Consider the following 19,219-nt stretch of genomic DNA (forward strand, 5'->3'; position numbering starts at 1 on the left):
ACCAATGGAACAGGAGGCACCGACACGAACTCAGGACACAACCGAGAGAGGGTCCCCGCCTTGAACCCTCCCATAGCGCCATATAGTGCGAGGGGTCCATGGTGCGTGTGTGGATGAGTGAGGGAACAAGGTCAACTCTAAATAAAAAGCCAAGAAGCTTTGTGGGGACTGCAAGCTGGACTGCAAGACTGCAGACGCGTTGGGACGCCTTCTGGACTTTCTCGACGGAGCTCCTGGAGCTTCTCGAGACTGGAATCAAACGAAGCTGTTGCTCAATTCCCGGCGGTGAGAAAATATATAGAGGAGGTCGCCCTCAGCTTTGCAACCTTCCAGCAACCGCTCGTTGGCCCAGAGGCACCGGCCTTCTCGCAGTCACTATGTCGTACGGCGAACGGGACGACGACTTGACCCACATTAGCTGGAAGGACACAGCCTTCATCCAGACGGTGAGTCTGTGTGCTCTTTGGTTATCGAAAGACTTTGCTGTGCAGTACTTCCTTGCGAGTCGCCTTTCCTCTCTCCTGTACTCAATCTCGTCAAAATATTGTAGTACGGCCTGAACAAGGACAATGTTATGGCATACTTCTCGTTGAGTCCTTTCTTCGACAAATCGTCCATCAAAGAACAGATTAGTATGCAGACTCGTTTCAATCAGTTGGATGCGGGTCAATCCACGCAACCGGAGCGGTATGTCGTGAATGTCTCACAATAAGAAACCGGTCCGCAAGGCAAGGAATAAGTCATTCATAAATCTCGCGGAAAAACCTCGATCAGCACTATAACCGGTCTGGACTACGAGTTACTTGACGCAAACGATACACTTCCCACTCTTTTCACAATAGTCAAAGGCGACAGGAAATCACCCACACGAGGTTTGACCGCCTCTTCACGTCGGAAGTTGGTCTACACCATCCTTGCATCTGAGACAGTCTGATCTTTGTTCAGTGAACCGCCTTGCCGTCTATTATGTCATTGATGGCACAATCTATCAAGCACCGGATCTTTATAGTCTGTTGAGCAATCGAGTAGTGAGTGCCGCGTGATTCCCAGATGATGAACATCTTCCTCATAATCATCTCACTTCGTATATCCTTCCAGCTAAACTCGCTGCATCAAGTTCAAGATGCCTTCACCACCCTTAGTTCAGAAGCTCGATACCACCCCTCTATGGGACACTACTGGCGCTCGGATGAAAAGCTGTTGTCGCAAGCAATGGGCAAAGCACATGGCGGGGAGGATCCGGCGGAAATGACTCTTCCGAAGAGACGAGATACGACAGATGTCGGCGGAATCCCAAAAGTTGACCCGGCACCGGTCATGCGCGCCAAGCTCTTGGCAAGAACGCCCGACGATCGCATACGGGCGGGTCAGTTTGCGAGCGGGTTGGACATGCTATTGGAAGACACTTGGGCCGCCGCGCAAGAGCCATTGGGAAGATGGGATGAGAACTCGATGGACCTTGCAACGGTTCCCGTCCAAAACAATACAAGGCTATCTGGATCAACACCGGCAGCCCCCGCATGAGCCTATTTGGAATGAACGCTGGAGTGTTAGGTGAGCTTCTCATGCTCCCTCTCGACCCCTGGGAGCCGTTGAAATCCCAGGGAGGCCGTTAAAATTGGCCGGCGACAATTAGTTAGCTCAGGCATTCAGATACAGCACATCGGTCCTCCTACCTGTGCGTCAAGCTCGGCACGAATCGAAAGACGTCTGAGACAACTCCGTAGAGGAGCGTTTGGCGGGATCATGGCGTATTGGCATGGGTGAACGAAGCTTCGGTTCATTCATCTTGGTATCGGACGGTGCGGTGTCATTATAGGGCTGCGTGGAGGCGCGGTTCTCCGACAAGCAGCATGGTGGAGGGGCAGCGTAACCACTTCCAGGATGGTATGTGTCTTTGTTCAACGGAGACAAGCTTGAAGGCTTTCTACTTTACATCGCCAACGGAACAACTGTACATCCTTCCTGTCGGACGCCTTTGTTTTCATCAGACCACTCGAAACACATTCTGGGTTTCTTTTGGATGGACGTATACAAGAATCACGATTTAGAATCATAATCTACATAACTATGACATGGGGAATGAATTGTGGGCGGGCTGTGGAGACTATCTACTCTTCGGGATGATCCTCCGCCCCGCTTTCTGGGACAGCGAAGGTGCTTTCACGCCGCTCCACATCGTGCATCTCTTGCGATCCTTCCGACCCCACTGAATGCACCTCTTCGATTGTTGGATGTACTTCTTCAAATTCCTCATGATCTGTTGCTTCTTCGTCATATTGACCTCGGTCAGAAGCGTTGTCGTCATAATTACTGCCATCATCATCACTTTCCAACTCATCATACTGCCGCATCTGTTCATCCTCGTGGTCTTCCGCATAATCTTCTTCCTCGTATTCTTGCTCGGCTGCTTCCCCATCATGAGGCTCATCTTCCACAATGATAACATCGCCTTCCGAATCATCGGCTCCATTGTTTCCAAGTTCAGCATGCTTCTGTGGTTCAGCTGCCATCGATTCGGGAGAAGACTGCTTTCCGCTCTCTTCGAGATTGTCGGAATCGCGCACATTCCCAATAAATCCTGTGTGGAGCAGTTCCGACGAACTATCGTCCGGCGAGTCACTCGCAGCATCGAATACCTGCATTGTGCACTCGCTACGAGCGTCCACGTCGGTCAGGCCTGTATCACGGTCGTCAACAGGATCCGCCAACGTTACAACATCATCCTCGTCTGGCGTCGAGTCATCGGTGGCAAGTGTGGTCTCTCTCGCGTAACGCGGTTGCACGCGTTGTAAATGCGCTGGAGGGGACAGGCGCTTCGCCGAATGCATAATAGTTTCGGAACTTTGGGTCTCATAATGACTACCTTCTTCGGAAGACAGGGTTTCGGATGGTAATGCTGATGCGTCTGCGACCACGTTCACCTCCTCATCCGGGATATCAGCAGCTGCTGATGGCTGCTGAACAGACAACTGGCCGTGCTGTGCATTGCCCACTTTCGCTGAAACAAACGCCTGCGAAGTGTCATCGCCTAACGACATGTCAATCTCCGAGGGTGCCAAAGTCATTTCCTCGCTTGTGTGGTCAGATGCCAACACTCTTTCCATGCCTTCGTCTGGGGACTTGGATTCGATGAGCTCTTCATCACCGATCGTTGCACCCTCGATTTGGACCTCTGCTGCGCCCGAAGCAACCACCGTCCTAGGAAAGGGTTTTTCGAAGTCGGCATTTGCTCCTTCGATCTGCTCGTGTGTCGCTGGGGCTGCATCACGAACGTCCGGGTTCCATGTCTCAGCGGTCGTCTTGAAATCATCCTTGGATTCAACATCGACAACTTCCTGCGACGGAGGCGGCACTGGCTTATCTTCACCGTCTTCAGTAGTGGGTTTGAAGGCTTGCGCATCATGGTCTGTTGCGTTTCCGTCCTCGTTCGATACGCTAGGGTGCAATGGCGCCCCGGCAGGCGAATTGGCATCAATTGCAAGCTCCGAAGATGCTGTCGATATGTGAAGCGGCTCAATTTCGTTTACAAGCTTGCTTCCGTCGTGTAACTCTATGATTTCCATTGGTTGAAGTTGTTCGTTATTATCTGACGCGACCTCCTGAGGTACATCAACGTCGTCTTTCCCGCCGATCGGCTCGCTGATAGCCTCAGCGGAGGATGTCGGCCGGTCAAAAAAGGACGCTTGCATGGGCTCCGAGCTGAAAAGGGGTGAGGATGCTGAAGAAAGACTGACGTGTGGCTCTTCAAGTGGTTCTGAGTCTTGGAATTGTGGTGGATCAACATCCATTGTATCCACTTTCCAGTTCAAAGGGGTTTCATCATGATTGGCCACTGCGATGGACGGAACTGGAACTTGCATACCAAATGTGGCCTGGGGAAAGGCATTCGACGGGATGTCGGAACGCCTATCAGAGCCCGAAGAATACGCACTTCCAGGAGCGGCTGTCGAGGCTTCCAGAGCCGGGTTAAACTTGTAATCCGAGATAGATTCCTCCATTTGAGCGCCAGCGGGTGACAAGGTGTTGCTTCCAACCGCAACCCCGGGTGCAAGCACAGGGACGTGGATGGCCTTAGTTGTTGATGTGCTGCCCACTTCGGCTACTTCGGCTTCTTGTGCGTCAACAGTAGTAGTCTCTCGCGCCTTCGTTGAAGGCGCCGAAGTCTCATCTACTGATGTTGTCGTTACAACAGCTAGTTGCTTTGCAATTGACGCACTAGCGTCCATCCTTGGAGCAGTCACAGGAACGTTGGTGATCGTTGGCGGAAATGAAGATTCTTTGGGGGGGACGGGCGCCGCGTTGCCGCTGATGATATGGCGCAGAGTGTTGAACCTTGGTCGCGTGGACTGAATGCTACGATATGTGGTGATCCACCCTGCAGTTTGCTGACCAGAACCCGGGGGTATAGCAATCATCGGACAGTAGTGATAATGCTGCTTCAGAGCGTCGAACTCAGCATGGGAATCGACTTGGCATTGAGATAGCTTCAGCCTTTTTCTAGAGGCGACGGCATTGTCGTCATCGTCGAACGTCCTCAAGGACTGGAAATTCCACATAGCGACATCGTGTGCACACAGAGAGCAGCGCAAGAACTCCATGTGCCCGCTTCGAACGGCGGACTCCCATCCAAAAAGTGCTAGCAAGATCACGGCCTGCGCCGTCTCTTCTTGACCCAGTGGTATGTCCAATGCCGCATTCTTCACGATGGTATTATAATCAATCTGAGACATAGGGCTGGAATGAGACAAGGACGGACGTCGATATGGCTGCATCTGCGTCAGAAAACTGACCTTTTCCGTCTCGGCGTTCGCATGCAGGACGGTTCTCGGAATTGTCACTCGCTGAGACATCAGCAAGAAATATCTATCACGAAATCCCCCAACGATCGTCGTCGGAGATGCCAGAGGAAATCGGAAAGCTGACTCTGTGGATCAGGTACATAAGTAAGACAATAAGACCCGGATTCCAGCGACTAGAATATCTCAAACTCACCATCAAGGGCATGTAAAGCCCAGGGGCAGCTCTCCGCGTGCGCACTCTGTAGCCTTTGGTGCACTGACCCTACAAACTCTGCTACTTTTGCGGCAGACCGAATATCTGTCACCTCACACGGAATAGATGCTTTGCATGTGGGGCAAAAAAGCCCATTCAGCCCGCGGTTGGTCCATCCAAACCTCGCGCACATTGGCGGTGTCAAAGCATCTCCGTATAAAAACCAGGTGGCCTCTCTAAAAGTATGGAGCCTTTGGAACAGCTGATGATCTTTCAACCGCAAAAGGGGTTGCGAGCCGCCCTTTCCGTTTCCGTCGAACGCTGCTAGAATCTCGTCGAGCTTCCGTTTTGAGGGTGTTCCAACGCGGGGCGAACTTGCAGACATTGCGAAGCCTAGAGGAACGAAGTTGTCAACCGACGCACTTGTAAGAAGGGTCTGTGGTTTTGGACAGGGTTTCAAGGAGCAGAACCGGTTAGGTAGGACTGGGCGACGCGTTTGCATCGACACTTTTCTCCATCGCCCGCTTTTTTGGGGTGGGAGCTCCAAAATTACATTGAACGAACAAGGCTACACACTACTATGTATGTACAATCAATGCTAGGGTATCAGATAAATAGCACAATCAAGAGAAATTCTGTTTACAGTGATGATGGTGATATGAAATTGTGTACGTCGTGAGTCGACGGTCAGAGCGTGATCCAGCCTCCACGGTCAAATGTTTGCTCGATCGTCCTTTCGACGTAGCTGGGTATCCCATGTGTAGTCCACATCTTCGCCAGTTCGTCGAATCGTTTCTGATTTAAGAAAAGTGGTCGACCACGCCTGGAAACGGAGGGTTGGATATCAGTAAGCGTTGACGTCTAACTTGGCAGATTCTCAGGACTTACCTGAGACCTGGGTCCACTTCCCCATGCGAGTCCAAATAGGGTGGATGTATGAAGCACCCGTTGTCGTTATGTAGAAGCAGAATCAGCCCTTTTCTGATGACAATGAAGATGCCGACATCCGCGCCGCAACTAGAAGGATAGAAGACATGAATTAAGGGCCGACACTTCACGGATTCCTTGTAGGCGGCGATATACCTTCTGGCATGCGTGTTACATTCGCCTTTGTCATCCTCCTCACAGCAGTAACTTTGACTGCAAACCAAAGTCCCGCAAAAGAGACAGATCGCAGGATCAGCGGGGACTTGCTTGCACTTCTGGCACGCTCTCCGCGTTGACTCCTCCAGCAGGGTATCCAATCGCTGCGGCAGAGCGAACAATGTCGGAGTTCGTGCCGGTGTAACTACTGTATACAGCAAGACTGTCGGGGAAGGCTGCCGCGCAGACATCGCTGAGCTTCGTCGACGAGCTTGCATGGAGCTGTTGCTCAGGCTAGATCCAGATGCAAAGGACCCCGGAACAGCAATACGTCCGTGCGAGGAGAAGTGTACGGGATTGAAATCGTAGAGCTGTCTGCACCATCCATTAATCAATTTCGATATATGCTGGTCGTTAAGAGAACTGCTTGAGCATAGCGCATCCAAGGTCGGAAGGCGGAGGTGTCGTCGAAGCTGCTCATACTCCTGATCGATATCGATATCCTGACCATCGCTGCTTGGTCCCGCGGTCACTGGCACGATACCAAACCGCGCCCAACCCAGAACCGTGCACCCACGCAGGAATCCATGCATCGTCTTTCGCATCAATGTTTTCAGGTACGTCGTTCCAACTGTGTCGAGCACCGATTGGGCAAGATTCTCTCGGTCATCGATCAGGAGCATACTCGCCACCGCTCTGAAGAAAGCGGCCCATTCTGGGTCGTGTGGCTCGTCATTTGGACGACGTTCGCCCACCTTGTACTTGTTGAAGCCTACCGCCTCCAGAACGCCGATGAGAGTTGCCACAATCTCTCGGATGTAGAACACCGACAACCACTCCCAGAACGAGTCTTCACCACCCTTTACCACACCGATGCCGAAGAAGACCTCGCAGAGTGCATCAACACCATGCATCATCAAGAACGGTGTCATCTCGTTTGTCACGACCTCGCCTTCCAGTAGTCCGCAGAACATGCCCCATGTGAGCTCCTGGCCCCATTCCTCGAGCATTCCCTCCGATTCTGGGTTTCGGAGTTCGACAGCAGTACTTGCCATCAATCCTTCACATAGCACGCGAAGGAGGGTCAGTCCATTCTCAGGAATCTGATCTATGACTGACTTCCCATTCTGGATCGCGCCTTTACTGCGAGCAGCGACTTCAAGACACCGGATCGTGTAAGCAACCGCTTTCCAGCGCTCGACCCAACCTTCCATATGCAGATCTCGTGTTTGATTCCCACTTGCTGAGAGTAGAGTTCGGTTGAAGCGGCGATACAGATGACTCGGATCGGATTGCTGGGTAGCTTCTCGCCGGGGTTGGCCTACATGTTCGAATCGCTGTACGATCTCTCCCTCGTCTTCGATCAACTCTCCGTGGACGAGAGCACGGGCGAACTCTGACAACCCACTATGCCACCAATAACCGAAACTCGGCCCCTCTGCGTCGGTGATGTTGGGAGACACTTTTTCCTCCATTTGAGCCCAGAGGACGGGTACAAAGACGTTTCCAAGTGTCTTGCACAGAGGACAAAGGAACTCGTTGCGCTCAAGGTCTTCAGGTTGGTTTCTGCCAAGCTGCGTGTCCTGTCGATTCCGCACCGAAGCATAATATTGATGGAAGCACGTAAGGTGCATCAGATGGCCGCAAGTCGAGATGTATAAGCCAAGTGCAGCGATCGTGGGCGGTCGCTCGTAATCCAGTTCGACCCTGCTAAGAAGCGTGCTGGGCTGCGCGAAGCACAACATGCCGTACGTTTCGTTTTTGTCCTTCGTCTCCTCCTGGCAGAATATGCAGGTGCCGGACGGATAGTCCCACATACGCTTGTGTGCCAATGGCGATGATGTTTCCACGCCCTCCATCTCATCGCCTTCAATGTCCCAACCTTCTCCCGCATTTAGAGCCGCGTCGTCGTCTTCTTCGTCCTCCACAACGCTCATTTGGTTTTCCTGCACGAATTTCTCTTGAGCAGCCGCAAATTGTGCCATGATAGCAGCTTTGCGAGCCTTCGCAGCAGCTTTTGCATCCAGCTTTTTCTTCTCGCTTTCAGACTGCTCAGCGTTGTTCGAGTGACCATTGGTTTCGTCGCGCCATCGACGTACAATGAACTTCGCATGATCATCACCTATCTCCTCGATTCTAGGGACAAGCCGCTCTATGCGTTTGAGCAGATCCTTCATGTCGTCGTCGGCCTCCGCTTGGCTAGAGCCAATGATTCGGATCAATAAGTCCAGAAGTGTCTCTCGGTCGGGCCCATTGTCCGGAAGACCTGTCGGCACCTGTACGACGACGTTGGCCAAGGAAGTAGCGAACTCATGCCCCGACGGGCTATACAGGAACAAAGCCAATAGATGTACCGCTTCGGCAATTATGGTCGTACTCGGGACAATGCCGAAAACGATGTTCCAGAAGCTGAAATACAGCAAGTGGATGAGGGTATCGCTCCGTACCATGGCGTTCAGCTTATCTTCGAGCGCTGCCGTGCCACCCTGCGTCGACGTAGGAAGGCTTGGGATCCACCAGTCAGTTTCCCCGCGCGCAACATATCGCGTCTTGAGTTTCTCCTCAACTTCCTCTCGCTGGTTTTTGGAGAAATGCCAGAACCATGGGTTTACTGCATCCCATTCCGTGTTTTTCAAGACGTACACGCCGCTATCGCTTGGACCTTCGGGTGACTTGTACTCGGCGACGGTTCCCAATATATCGTCAAAATCATCGGCAGTATCAACTAGCCGCTCAGGGATGCGGTTCGACAGCTCCGAGTACGTCACCCCGTGCGAACCTGCAGCGGCCAAGTGATGTACCATCTCCCGCCTCAATTCTGCACGATCGTCAAATTGGAGCAGTTTCGAGCGCTCGCTGAACAACGTAATGAGAAGCTCCAGGAAATCCTCTACTAGTAGTACAATCTGCTGGTCTTCGTGTCCGGTGGCACTGGAGCAGGCGCGCGGGTCACCAGTGAACCACAAACTCAAATCGTACCGATCCAACAACGCCGTCAGGAAGATGTCCGGACCGACAACAGCGGAGTAGATTTGGAGCAGAAATAGGTCCTGATCATGGTGGTCGCAGAATGTTGTGCTGCGGTAGTATGACGCTTGCGCACGGATAGTCATGCCGTTACGCACCCATATCCCCGCACGGATTTGTGAAAGCAAAACACACGTTTGCAGGGGAATCTCCATCAATCTACTCACAAACTCGATGCTGGCCGCTGCGGAATACGTCCCCGGTGCTTGTCCTTCTTGGAAGACTCGCTGTAGTAGGGCATCGGCGTCAGATCTTCCACTACTGCTCACCTTTACGATCAAGCCGAGCATGTGGGCCAAAAACCAGTGCAAGGGATGGTGAAATGAGACTGGCTGACTGGCCACGCTGAAAAATGGCACCCTGATCGGCCTCTCAGGCACGAAATTTACAGCGTGGAATCCGTCCGCTTCGGGAATACGCCTGTGCATGTCGACTCCCACGCCCGTCGCTTGGCCCTGCTGGAGTAACACCCGGTGGACGCTTTCTTCCAAAACGGCGTGACACCACGAATCCAGCAATCTAAGAGTTTCGACGACGCGTTCGAACAGGTCGCTCAGTCCGATGACAGACAGTCCTTCGGCCATGGACTGCACCAGTCTTCCTATATGTAAACTGAGGTTGAAAGCTCTGATCCATTGATCTCGTTCGTACTCGATATGCTGGCGGCGATATCGCGTTTGGGCGTGCATTCCTTGCCACACGCAGCAAAGATCCAAAAAGCGCGTGAAGGTCGCCTTGTCAACTCCAGCGGCACCCGGGACGAGCTTGTCAGCTGATAGTAGATACTTGGCATCTTGGAACAAATGAATGTAAGGCTTGTTCTTTGTTGCTTCCGAATCGCATGTAAGTGGTGGATAGCGAGACTGAGACCAATCCCTTGCAGTAGCGAAGGCCGTCTGAATCTCCCTCAGAGGAAACCGTTCGGGGAGGACCTCGGACAGAAAGAATGCTTTCAGAACAGTGAATATCGTTGTAAGCAGATCCGTATGGGTAGTCAAATAGTGACCAATCGTCGGCACGGTGAAGATTTGGACGGAGATATTCAGTACCGAGAGGTCCGGCTCTCTGTCGTGGAAGAGGTAGTTCGTGATGATGGGAAGATAGGATCGAGCAAATTGAATGCCAAACGATTTCCTGGTGGTGTCTCCGCTCACGATGAATGTGCCTATGTACAGTTCACGCATCGTATTCCGGGCCCCCTTCCAAAGCTTGATATCGGATACAAGCATGTGGTCCAGTCTTGACCGGGTCTCCCTCGCTACGCCTTCATGAATAGGTGCTTTTGAAAGGCGGTCCGATGTGCTATCCGAAATCCCCCTCTCGATATGCAAATCGCCAGAGGATTCACTAAACACGACCCCAGACATGTGTGAATCTCCAGCAAGTAACGAGTTCTTGGCAAAGTCCCGTTTAAATGACCGACGAGAGGAGCAAAGCTCTTCACATATGACCCGGCGGATGAAGGCATCCACCGGTTCAGATAAGCCGCTTTGGGTGCCATTAGTTTGTCTCGGGAGGTTCTTCAACCATTCTATCAAGAAACCGGACACTTCTTCCCGGAAGGTTTCCCGTGCGGAACGTAGGGAGACGGTCAAACCAATCCGACTTATCACGGACATGACCCTGGACAGCTCGTCGGAATTATTCGAAACCGTCAGCACATGTCGTCCATGCGAGTCAACCGTCTCTGCGACAATTTTTGCCTCATTCGTTGTGACGCCCATTGCATCCTTGACCTGGTCTATGACCTCCGTGAACGAATGTGTTTCGTCGTTCCATAGGATGCATGCGTGATTGTATTTCAATGTTGCTTCGGGATCCGACGAGGCAAATCCTAACTCGTGGTCTTCCGGGGCATCCAAACATATAACAGTCGAGCCGTCGCCCCGCGACGGTTTGGGAAGCTTGGAAGGAGAATCACTGATGGTATCGATGACGAAATCCAGAACCGTGGCTATCGTAGTTCGGATCGAGTTTTGCAAGACCTGCGGCAGTGCGCTAGATGATGCGCCAGCGGTGGCTCCAGCGCTCTCTGCAGTTGTTGAGCTTGGTTCGCTCTTGGCATGCGAGGTGTGATACTTGCATTTCACTGGAACTTTCCAGGCTTCAGGATCATTGCAGTCGCAGCATCCCCCATGTCCCGTCGCAATGGAAAAGGAAGTGTCGTGGCCCTCATGATCGCTGCCGTGGAAGCAATACGAACAAAAGACGCAGGTCTCATCTAACCCGCAGTTCCTGAGGACGTGACGATGCAAATTAGCAACGCAGAACCTCTCAATGCTCTGATTCCACCGGATCAAACTACCTGCATCGATAGATAGCCTCTCCCTTCTTAAAAACATGCCCGCATGCTCTCCCTCGATGAGATTCCTGATACTCAGGGGCGCGGGCCGCTGGATGTGCGTCGGCTGAGGACGCTCCCTGACCTGCTCCGGTATCATTGCTGCCGGGGTCACTCTCATTGAACCTTCCAGGCACATGACGTTGACCAAACACAAGCTCCGGCGAGGAACCAAGGCACAGCCTCTCGTTCACTATTGTGATGATCTCATCCAAGGTGTCACGTCCGATGGGAAGTTCATATCGGTAGTGCGAGGGAAATGGGGAGTTGTGTAGGTAGGTATATAGGTGCGAGTCAAAGTGAGGCATGTCGGAGACGGGCACGGCGTTCGGAAGAAAGATCCTTCGTTGCCTCATGTCGCCTGTGGTTGAGTGGACGAGCTCTTATTTGAATGCTTTGCTGCGATGTTGGTTGCGTAACGTTCTTTGCTGTGGGACTACGTATGCCCGAACAAAAGTGAAATTTTCGATAGTCGAACAAGTTCCCAGGGGGATGATAATATGGTCAGCGACGATGGAGTGAAGTTTCGGATAAGCTCGGAGGGAAAGCAGACCGCTTAATGTCTATACTTTGCGAGTGAGTCGATACAGCGAATAGCTTTTGTGTGCGGAGACGATCTTCTTTGACGATGTGGTGATGCTGAGTTGTGAAGTTGGAACGATTCTGGGGAAGAAGTTTCCGAGGTGAGGCCTGACGAGCCTTCATCTTTACGAGCCCGCGGGCGTCACAGATCTCGTCAGGGGTCGCGCGTGTGAAGAAGACGCCGAAGAGGGGACTTCACCTTTTTGGGTCCTTGCCAAAGGGACGCCGACAGAACATGACTCCCTCCACCGAGCCCACAACCGCAACCCACACAACATCGCTCACTTTCCCACAGCCCTTCCTAGCATTCCTCAGCGACAATGGTCTAAGTGTCGACGAATACTCCTTTGACGGCCGGCTCCCTCGCTACATTCGTGTCAAGCCCACTTCCGCAGACACTTTTTCAATTCCCGACCTCGAGGCCGACCTAGGCACCCCAGTGACGCCCGTCGAGTGGCTGGAAGGCTTCTATCGCTTGGACGGGGATGTTCGCATTGCTACATGTAGGGCGTACAAAGAGGGGAGGATATATGGGATAGATATCTCATCGGGGGTTGCTGTGCACGCGTTGGACGTGCAGCCTAACGATAATGTCCTGGACGTATGCTGTGCTCCGGGGATGAAACTGTGCAACATTGCTGACCTGCAGGGGAGAGATGGACTGGGGACGGTGACTGGGGTGGATATCTCGAAGGATCGGTTGGCAACGTGTAAAAATCTCCTGAAGAAATACAAGCTGGAACGGGCGCGACTCTTTGCTGCAGGTGCGGGATCCGGACAGTGATGTGCTTTCTCGGATATGTGTACTAAGACCCTCCGTTTCTCGTACTAGATGGAACGTCTTTTTCGGTATATGCCCCGTCGACTGTTGGCCAACATACCCATCCCGCCGTGGCGGGAACGCCATCATCTTCATGTAGCTCAATACCCAGCACAGCGCCGGCAGATACCAGCATGGGGGACTCAGCCCGGGCGGAGAAGCCGGATGAGGATATGGGCGAAGGACCGCCATCAACCGTGCTGGCAGCCCCCATCCCGACCGAAAAGATAAAACCATTCCACGCAACACGAATGCTCCGACAAGACCCGCAACTATCCCTTCCCGACCTACTCTACGACAAAGTCCTCGTAGACGCCGAATGCACGCACGACGGGTCAATAGTCCATCTCCTGAAATACGACCGGCTAGGATGGAAGACATTTGAGGAAAAGTTCATGGATCCCGACCGATTGACGAACTTGCAGACGTTGCAGAGAGGGTTGATTGCGAATGGATATAAGCTGTTGAAACCGGGCGGTGTGCTTGTTTACAGCACTTGCAGTTTTTCGAGGATGCAGAACGAGGATATCGTCGCGTGGTTCCTTGGCCAACATCCCGATGCGGTGTTGGAACCTGTACCTGGCGTTGAGAGGTTTCCGGTTGCGAGCACACTGGCACACCTGTATCTGAGGGTGGATCTCTCGCATGTCATCCGGTTCAGTCCGGTGCCATCGCAGACGAGTGGACTGTTCATCGCACGGATACGGAAGGCGCTGTTGACGTAGATGTATTTAAGTAGACTGAGCTCGCATGGAGATGGCCTTCTCGACGTAGTGGTGTATATGACGAATAAAATATTGACTTTTTGGACTGGTGGCTGTCCGAGTGCTCCACATCAAGTGAAATGGGCATGTCCTAACATCGAGTGCTCTATAGCTGGAATTGCGCTATGAATCTATCTACATGTTGTGAGTCCCGCCGCATAAGTCCTATGCTTCGGCAAATACGAAAGCACATCGATGGCATCCCACGGCTCATTTCTCATAACCTTCAGTGCTGTAGTGCTGAGGGTGCTCCTTCATCAACCGATGCAACTCCTGTTCCTGCTCCTTCAAGTTCCAAGGCTGCTCCCCAGCATAGACGTCAGTGAACAGGTACTTGACCGGCGGCTTCTTGACCTTCTCAGCGGCAGCGAACGATTTCAGGATCTTGGCGCGGATATCCTTCTTGAAGGAGTCCTCCTCCTTCTGGCTCCACCAGTCCTTCTTCTCAAGGTATTTGCGGAAACGCGACATGGGGCTGTCCTGCTTGATCCATTCTGAGACTTCCGATTTGGGCCGGTAGGCGGACGAGTCGTCGGATGTACTGTGGTGTCCAACACTGCAAGAGTACGAGTGCTTAGAGGGGTGGAAAGTTGGAAACGATGGCGTTCCCGGAACGACTTACCGGTATGTAAGGGCCTCGATCAGAACTGGTCGTGACTCGGTGATTGCCCTCTTTCTTGCTTCCTTCACCACGTTATAGACCGCCTTTACGGAAGCCAGGTTAGACGACCTTCCTGGATTGGAATCAAATAAGGGAAGACTCACCAGTGCGTCGTTACCGTCCACACGGACCGTGTCCATTCCATATCCGGTTCCTCGAGACGCTGGATATCATAAGTTGAGTAAGCGAGATCCTTTGATCCGCCAACAGAATAACATGCATACCTATTCCGTCACCACGGTATTGATCTCTTACTGGCGTCGAAATTGCGTATCCGTTGTTGCGGCTGCAGAGAGTGACTCCCGGGTTAGACAACTCACCATGAACCTCTCCGTTCAAGATGGCTTACTGACCAGAAGAACAGGGCAGGGCTCTCGGTTGTAGACGCGATGTTCAACGCAGCGTGGAAGTCTCCCTCGGAGGCCGCACCTTCTCCAAAGTAGCAAATAACACAGGCATCCTTTCCACTGCGCTTGAGCGCATATGCAGATCCAGCTGCTTGTGGCAGTTGTGTTCCCAGAGGGGAAGAGATTGTCTGGAAGTTGAGCTTCTTGCTACCGTAGTGAACGGGCATCTGCCGTCCCTTGCCGTAGTCCAGAGCGTTCGAGTAGCATTGATTCATGAACTCGTCCAGTGTGAACCCGCGATACATCAGTACTCCTGCTTCACGGTATTGTCTGCGTGAACGGGCGTGAGTGATTCACTGGCGGGATACGTAAACCTCTCGGTCGTCACGAGTACATACCCGTAGACCACATCGTCCAACTTCAAGGCGGCGGCACTTCCCATATGTGTCGCCTCCTCTCCATAACTTGTCATGTAGAACGAAATACGTCCCTGACGTTGAGCTTCGTATAGAATCAAGTCCATTGCGTTCAGCGTCAGCATGGACGTGTACATCTTCAAAGCCACTTCTTTCGAAAGCTGATAGTGCCGTTGTCAATATGATTGCAAACGCAATTGGCTTCGCCTATAACACTTCTCCCATCATACCTCGGGATCTTGAGACTTGTCAATCACATTGCCGTCCAGGTCGAGCACACGGTAGGTCGGGATAGAATCCACATTTCGTTGGAAGTTCAGCTTCTCGGTGTAGTGCGAACCCGTCGCTCCTGGAAAGAGCACTTTGCCTTTGGGAGGCGTTGTGGCAGATGTTGCCAACTCTGCTACCCTCTGCTTCCAAAATCCACACGAAAATCCGAAGAAAAGGCGACAGCGTTAGGAGGACGCTGGTCGACAAGCATGAAACTTCAGACATCCCGAGGGCAAAGACGGACACACCTGGTTGAGTTGAGTGGCAAAGCGCTGAGACACTGCCAACCGGGTACAGCCACGGGACAAACTCCTCCAAGCCGGACGCATGACGGACGACATTTTCGGTAGGGAAGGACAGAGTAGAAGCGGCCTCACGGTCGGTCTGTAGCAGTGGAACGGGAGCCTCACCCAAATTACTGTGGATAGAGGAGGGGTTGGTTGTCACTTGCGAAAGCCCCACTTTTCAACGTCGCAAGTGTGGACTTGAACAGAAAGTGCTCGCAAGTCACACCGGCTGGCTGGCTGACCCCCCCACACGCTCCACACGCGCGACGCGTGACTTCAATTTGACTCGCACTTGGGAACTCACCCAACGACGAGGCCTCTTCATTCGCTTCATTCGCTTCATTCGCTTAGGGTTCCGCTCCCCGGAGAGGCGGGGAAACACAGTTGTTCTTGCATAACGCTAATCTTCTCGTTATTCTCTGATCGCAATCGCATAAGCTCTAGACGAAGCGAGTGACATGTCTCACAGGGTCCCGGGTTGTTGCTAATTGAAAGAACGGTCTGCGGTATAGGTTGACCGAAAGGATTAACTTGAAGACCCCGAGACGATAGCTGATTCGCTAACATCAAAATATGCTGAATGAGTTCTCTGCATCGCTGCTTAACGTCCGTAGAGTCAACATGTTGCAGAAAGAGGTCTTCCAGCTCTGTTATCTTCTGAATGAGATCGTCCATGTTTGGATGCATCATAAAGAGATTTAACCTCAAGCATATACCGCCAAACTTTGGTTAGTAACGTGACTCGTGATTATATCACTCGTGTTTGTACTACTGTGACTTGCTGCTTACGTAGCAAGGCGCGGAAGCAATGGTTTGACAAAAAAAAGGGCACTATAAGAAGAGCGACTCCTTTGCCGGATCCTCTGCCGAACTCAACTATATCTTACTTACGTCGCAGCGACAATGACAACGAAAAAGCTTTACGTTCAATCAGTAACAGACTTGCAAGTCGGACAACTTTATATCACTCGCTGTAGTCTAGAGCAACTGGATGACACGTTCAGCGGCATACTCTCAACGTCCACCGCATCATCCACCACGTCTCTTCCCGATCCATATCTCAACGGATTAGGTCCCGCTGGCAAAAAAGCACCGCCGCGAATTGTTCTGTTGCTTGACAAGAGCGCTAGTGGGCTTCTAACATGTGCTCCACTCACAACGAGGAATGGTCGCACGATCGCGGATGACAACAATTTTCGTCCTGACGATGACAAGGAGAAGATGCGTCGTCTGTTACGGCCTGTATCACCCATGGTGCATCCTGAAGCATTCCGCATCGTAGAAGCTCCGAAAAACAAGTACAATCCAGCCGTTCAATACATCCACCTTCTGCGTTACCAATGTCACTTCGCTCCGGATATGTTTGTTCCTATCAAAGACGATGCCGGAAGAATATCTCACATGGATGATGCAGAACTAGGGCGATACATGCGAGAAGCATCAAAGGCACTTGATTGGCTTTTGACGCATCAGGGATCTACAAGCGCATTAGGGCATAATGGAGACAAGGATGATGAAGGACCAAGCGAGGACAAACATGAGAAAAACACGGATTACCGAGAGAAGAAGAACGCTAAACGCAGCAAGGACGGGGAAAGCGATGCGGAGGCGAATAAGGATGCGAATGAAAGGAAATCAGATGGTGCGGGGGCAACAGCTAATGGAGAAACGTTAGAAGACTCCTCGGAGGGCCCTTGGCACGGTTGGGGTGATTGGCGGCCTACATTTGACGAACACGGTTATCTCAACTTACCGGATGAAGAGGAGGACGACTATCTGACAGATATGAACATCATGATTGCCAATGCGTTAGGAAGAAGGCCCACTCATGACCCTGATTGCGTTGAGCAGTGGAGACGTTCTGTAGCGATTTGAAATTACATAAAAAGTATGTATAATATCAGAATGCTTTCTCAAGTTCAAACTACAAATACTCAGCCCCCCGTACGGCACACACAGACTGTCACCTCGAATCCAGACGGATCAGTCACTCGTCAAGACACTACCACGACAGGGGCAGGGGGTATAACCCCCTCACCCCCCTACCGAGGAACCCAACCAGTCGTGCAGGGTGTCACTGTGCCTAACCCGCCTGATGCTGACAATGCTGTAGTTCAGGCAAAACAGACCGAAAGAGCTGCTCAAGACGTTCAGGCGAATTATAAGCAGGCTGGGGTTATTTAGGTGTCACGTCTTCATATGAACGGATATCTGACGGGGTATATAAAAGCAGAACTCATTGAGCATCTTTCGCCAAGTTAAAATGGTTTACCTTTCGAAGCAACTGTGTACTTTCTTAAATGTTCCACAGGACACCAAGATGTTGGGGGAGGATGTTATCAATCAACTTGTCTTCTACATCATGCAAGAAAATCGTTAAGTGCGTCTCCCAAAGGATCGAAAAATTCAAGCCTGCCATTCTCTATGAAGACGGCTGTCCAGTGCTTTCCACTGCCGGTGCTGGGATCCGTATTGAACACCATGGCAACCTTTGGGTAGTCACTCAGGACATGTTCTGGAAAGTGATGCAGCGCAAAGTGGTCCGATGGCAGACTGCCCAAGAATTTGAAATCCGTATGCATGACTTCGTATTGCCTCAGACAAGCACCAATGTCCTCAGAGGACAACCATTGAGGTGATTCCGTTGGACCCTTTGGACGGAATGCCTCGTTGGCCAGTGAGTGTGACACGGCTGGTTCCAGCTTCTGTATCTGTGCCATGAGCGACTCGTCTTCTATCCAGCACGATTCGTCCGTCCCACAGATCCCGAACAGTCTTTCAAAGAGCTCCGCCCATATTTCCTCGGGGCCTGTCTTTCCAATGGGACGGCGGTCTGCCTCTTTTGCCGAAAGACATTCCACGCTCGACGCATGGCAACCAATTCATCGTGGTTGTAGCAGCTCCTACGAGGATGATATGCTCGCCGCGCGGGACCGCACATATCAAGTGACATATTTTTTTTCTTGCCAACTTCACAAGAAAAAATCGCATTAAGCCATGTCAACGCAGAACATCTATCCCAGCGCTTCCAGCGTTCCCACCGGCCTCTCTAGGTCCGGTTCTCGCTTGATTGACCGCGCACTCGATGCCAATGCGAAAGCAAGCGAGGCCCTGGAGCCGTTCTTCAAGAACAAAGCCTTATCCGGCGTCCTGCAAATGATGTTTGTAGCGTACGCTAGTCTTATCGCCCCACAGATTCCCAAAGAGTGGCACTGGGTATTCGAGCATGCCGGATTCCGTATTGGTGTCATGTTTCTTATTTTGTGGACCTCAAACAGTGACCCCACCTTCACTATAACGCTGGCCGTGGCTTTCATACTGCTCCTCCAAAACCTGGGCAAGTTCCACCTGACGGAGGGATTCGAAGGCCCGAAAACCGCCATCTACCCAGGTTGCATGAACCTTAAGGTTGCTGACTTGTTGTCTTCTTTCAACAACAGTCAGGAAGACTTGATGCAGGCTATGCAGATATCCAACGTTCCATTTTTGATCCACATTTCTGATGATACGGCACCTCTCATTGGAACATACTTGATGAACAAGGGCTACAAGATTGTAATGCCCTGTGCACCACCCGGCTCCGTTGCTTAAGCAGGCCGCGGCGCATTGGTGCCGTCATAGGGAGC

The 19,219-nt window shown here is 52.0% G+C and overlaps 7 protein-coding genes across 7 annotated transcripts; 3 read left to right on the forward strand and 4 right to left on the reverse strand.

Moving 5' to 3' along the window:
- Window positions 1–189: 189 nt before the first annotated feature.
- Window positions 190–1,689, forward strand: EV422DRAFT_88152 (MED6 mediator sub complex component-domain-containing protein). Its single transcript, XM_053074477.1, has 5 exons — window positions 190–446; window positions 551–687; window positions 775–872; window positions 946–1,028; window positions 1,099–1,689. Exons 1-5 carry the CDS (start codon window positions 378–380, stop codon window positions 1,522–1,524), a joined length of 813 nt encoding a protein of 270 aa, XP_052924658.1. The 5' UTR covers window positions 190–377; the 3' UTR covers window positions 1,525–1,689.
- Window positions 1,690–2,111: 422 nt separating this feature from the next.
- On the reverse strand, window positions 2,112–4,733 carry EV422DRAFT_568299 (uncharacterized protein; the record flags this gene model as incomplete). The annotated part of the gene is made up of 1 exon (XM_053072633.1): window positions 2,112–4,733. One exon carries the CDS (start codon window positions 4,731–4,733, stop codon window positions 2,112–2,114), a length of 2,622 nt encoding a protein of 873 aa, XP_052924659.1.
- On the reverse strand, window positions 4,660–5,461 carry EV422DRAFT_532506 (C3HC zinc finger-like-domain-containing protein). Its single transcript, XM_053070539.1, has 2 exons — window positions 4,736–5,461; window positions 4,660–4,681 (listed from the first exon to the last, which is right to left on the reverse strand). The coding sequence occupies exon 1, from the start codon at window positions 5,378–5,380 to the stop codon at window positions 4,976–4,978; it is 405 nt and encodes a 134-aa protein (XP_052924660.1). The 5' UTR covers window positions 5,381–5,461; the 3' UTR covers window positions 4,660–4,681; window positions 4,736–4,975.
- An 11-nt stretch (window positions 5,462–5,472) lies between these two features.
- On the reverse strand, window positions 5,473–12,132 carry EV422DRAFT_620707 (uncharacterized protein). Its single transcript, XM_053074108.1, has 4 exons — window positions 11,411–12,132; window positions 6,079–11,340; window positions 5,884–6,012; window positions 5,473–5,818 (listed from the first exon to the last, which is right to left on the reverse strand). Exons 1-4 carry the CDS (start codon window positions 11,800–11,802, stop codon window positions 5,683–5,685), a joined length of 5,919 nt encoding a protein of 1,972 aa, XP_052924661.1. The 5' UTR covers window positions 11,803–12,132; the 3' UTR covers window positions 5,473–5,682.
- A 49-nt stretch (window positions 12,133–12,181) lies between these two features.
- EV422DRAFT_588146 (S-adenosyl-L-methionine-dependent methyltransferase) lies at window positions 12,182–13,604 on the forward strand. Its single transcript, XM_053073490.1, has 2 exons — window positions 12,182–12,792; window positions 12,861–13,604. The coding sequence occupies exons 1-2, from the start codon at window positions 12,264–12,266 to the stop codon at window positions 13,571–13,573; spliced, it is 1,242 nt and encodes a 413-aa protein (XP_052924662.1). The 5' UTR covers window positions 12,182–12,263; the 3' UTR covers window positions 13,574–13,604.
- Window positions 13,526–15,827, reverse strand: EV422DRAFT_88259 (thiamine diphosphate-binding protein). The gene is made up of 8 exons (XM_053074478.1): window positions 15,555–15,827; window positions 15,267–15,449; window positions 15,019–15,197; window positions 14,627–14,950; window positions 14,498–14,559; window positions 14,378–14,436; window positions 14,235–14,317; window positions 13,526–14,168 (listed from the first exon to the last, which is right to left on the reverse strand). The coding sequence occupies exons 1-8, from the start codon at window positions 15,645–15,647 to the stop codon at window positions 13,823–13,825; spliced, it is 1,329 nt and encodes a 442-aa protein (XP_052924663.1). The 5' UTR covers window positions 15,648–15,827; the 3' UTR covers window positions 13,526–13,822.
- A 669-nt stretch (window positions 15,828–16,496) lies between these two features.
- EV422DRAFT_507040 (uncharacterized protein) lies at window positions 16,497–19,184 on the forward strand (the record flags this gene model as incomplete). Its single annotated transcript, XM_053068619.1, has 6 exons — window positions 16,497–17,451; window positions 17,512–17,768; window positions 17,963–18,167; window positions 18,194–18,270; window positions 18,296–18,424; window positions 18,603–19,184. 6 exons carry the CDS (start codon window positions 16,497–16,499, stop codon window positions 19,182–19,184), a joined length of 2,205 nt encoding a protein of 734 aa, XP_052924664.1.
- Between the last annotated feature and the right edge of the window lie 35 nt (window positions 19,185–19,219).

Source organism: Fimicolochytrium jonesii (genome assembly GCF_025526975.1).
Source record: "Fimicolochytrium jonesii strain JEL569 chromosome Unknown EV422scaffold_15, whole genome shotgun sequence".
Classification (NCBI taxonomy): domain Eukaryota; kingdom Fungi; phylum Chytridiomycota; class Chytridiomycetes; order Spizellomycetales; family Powellomycetaceae; genus Fimicolochytrium; species Fimicolochytrium jonesii.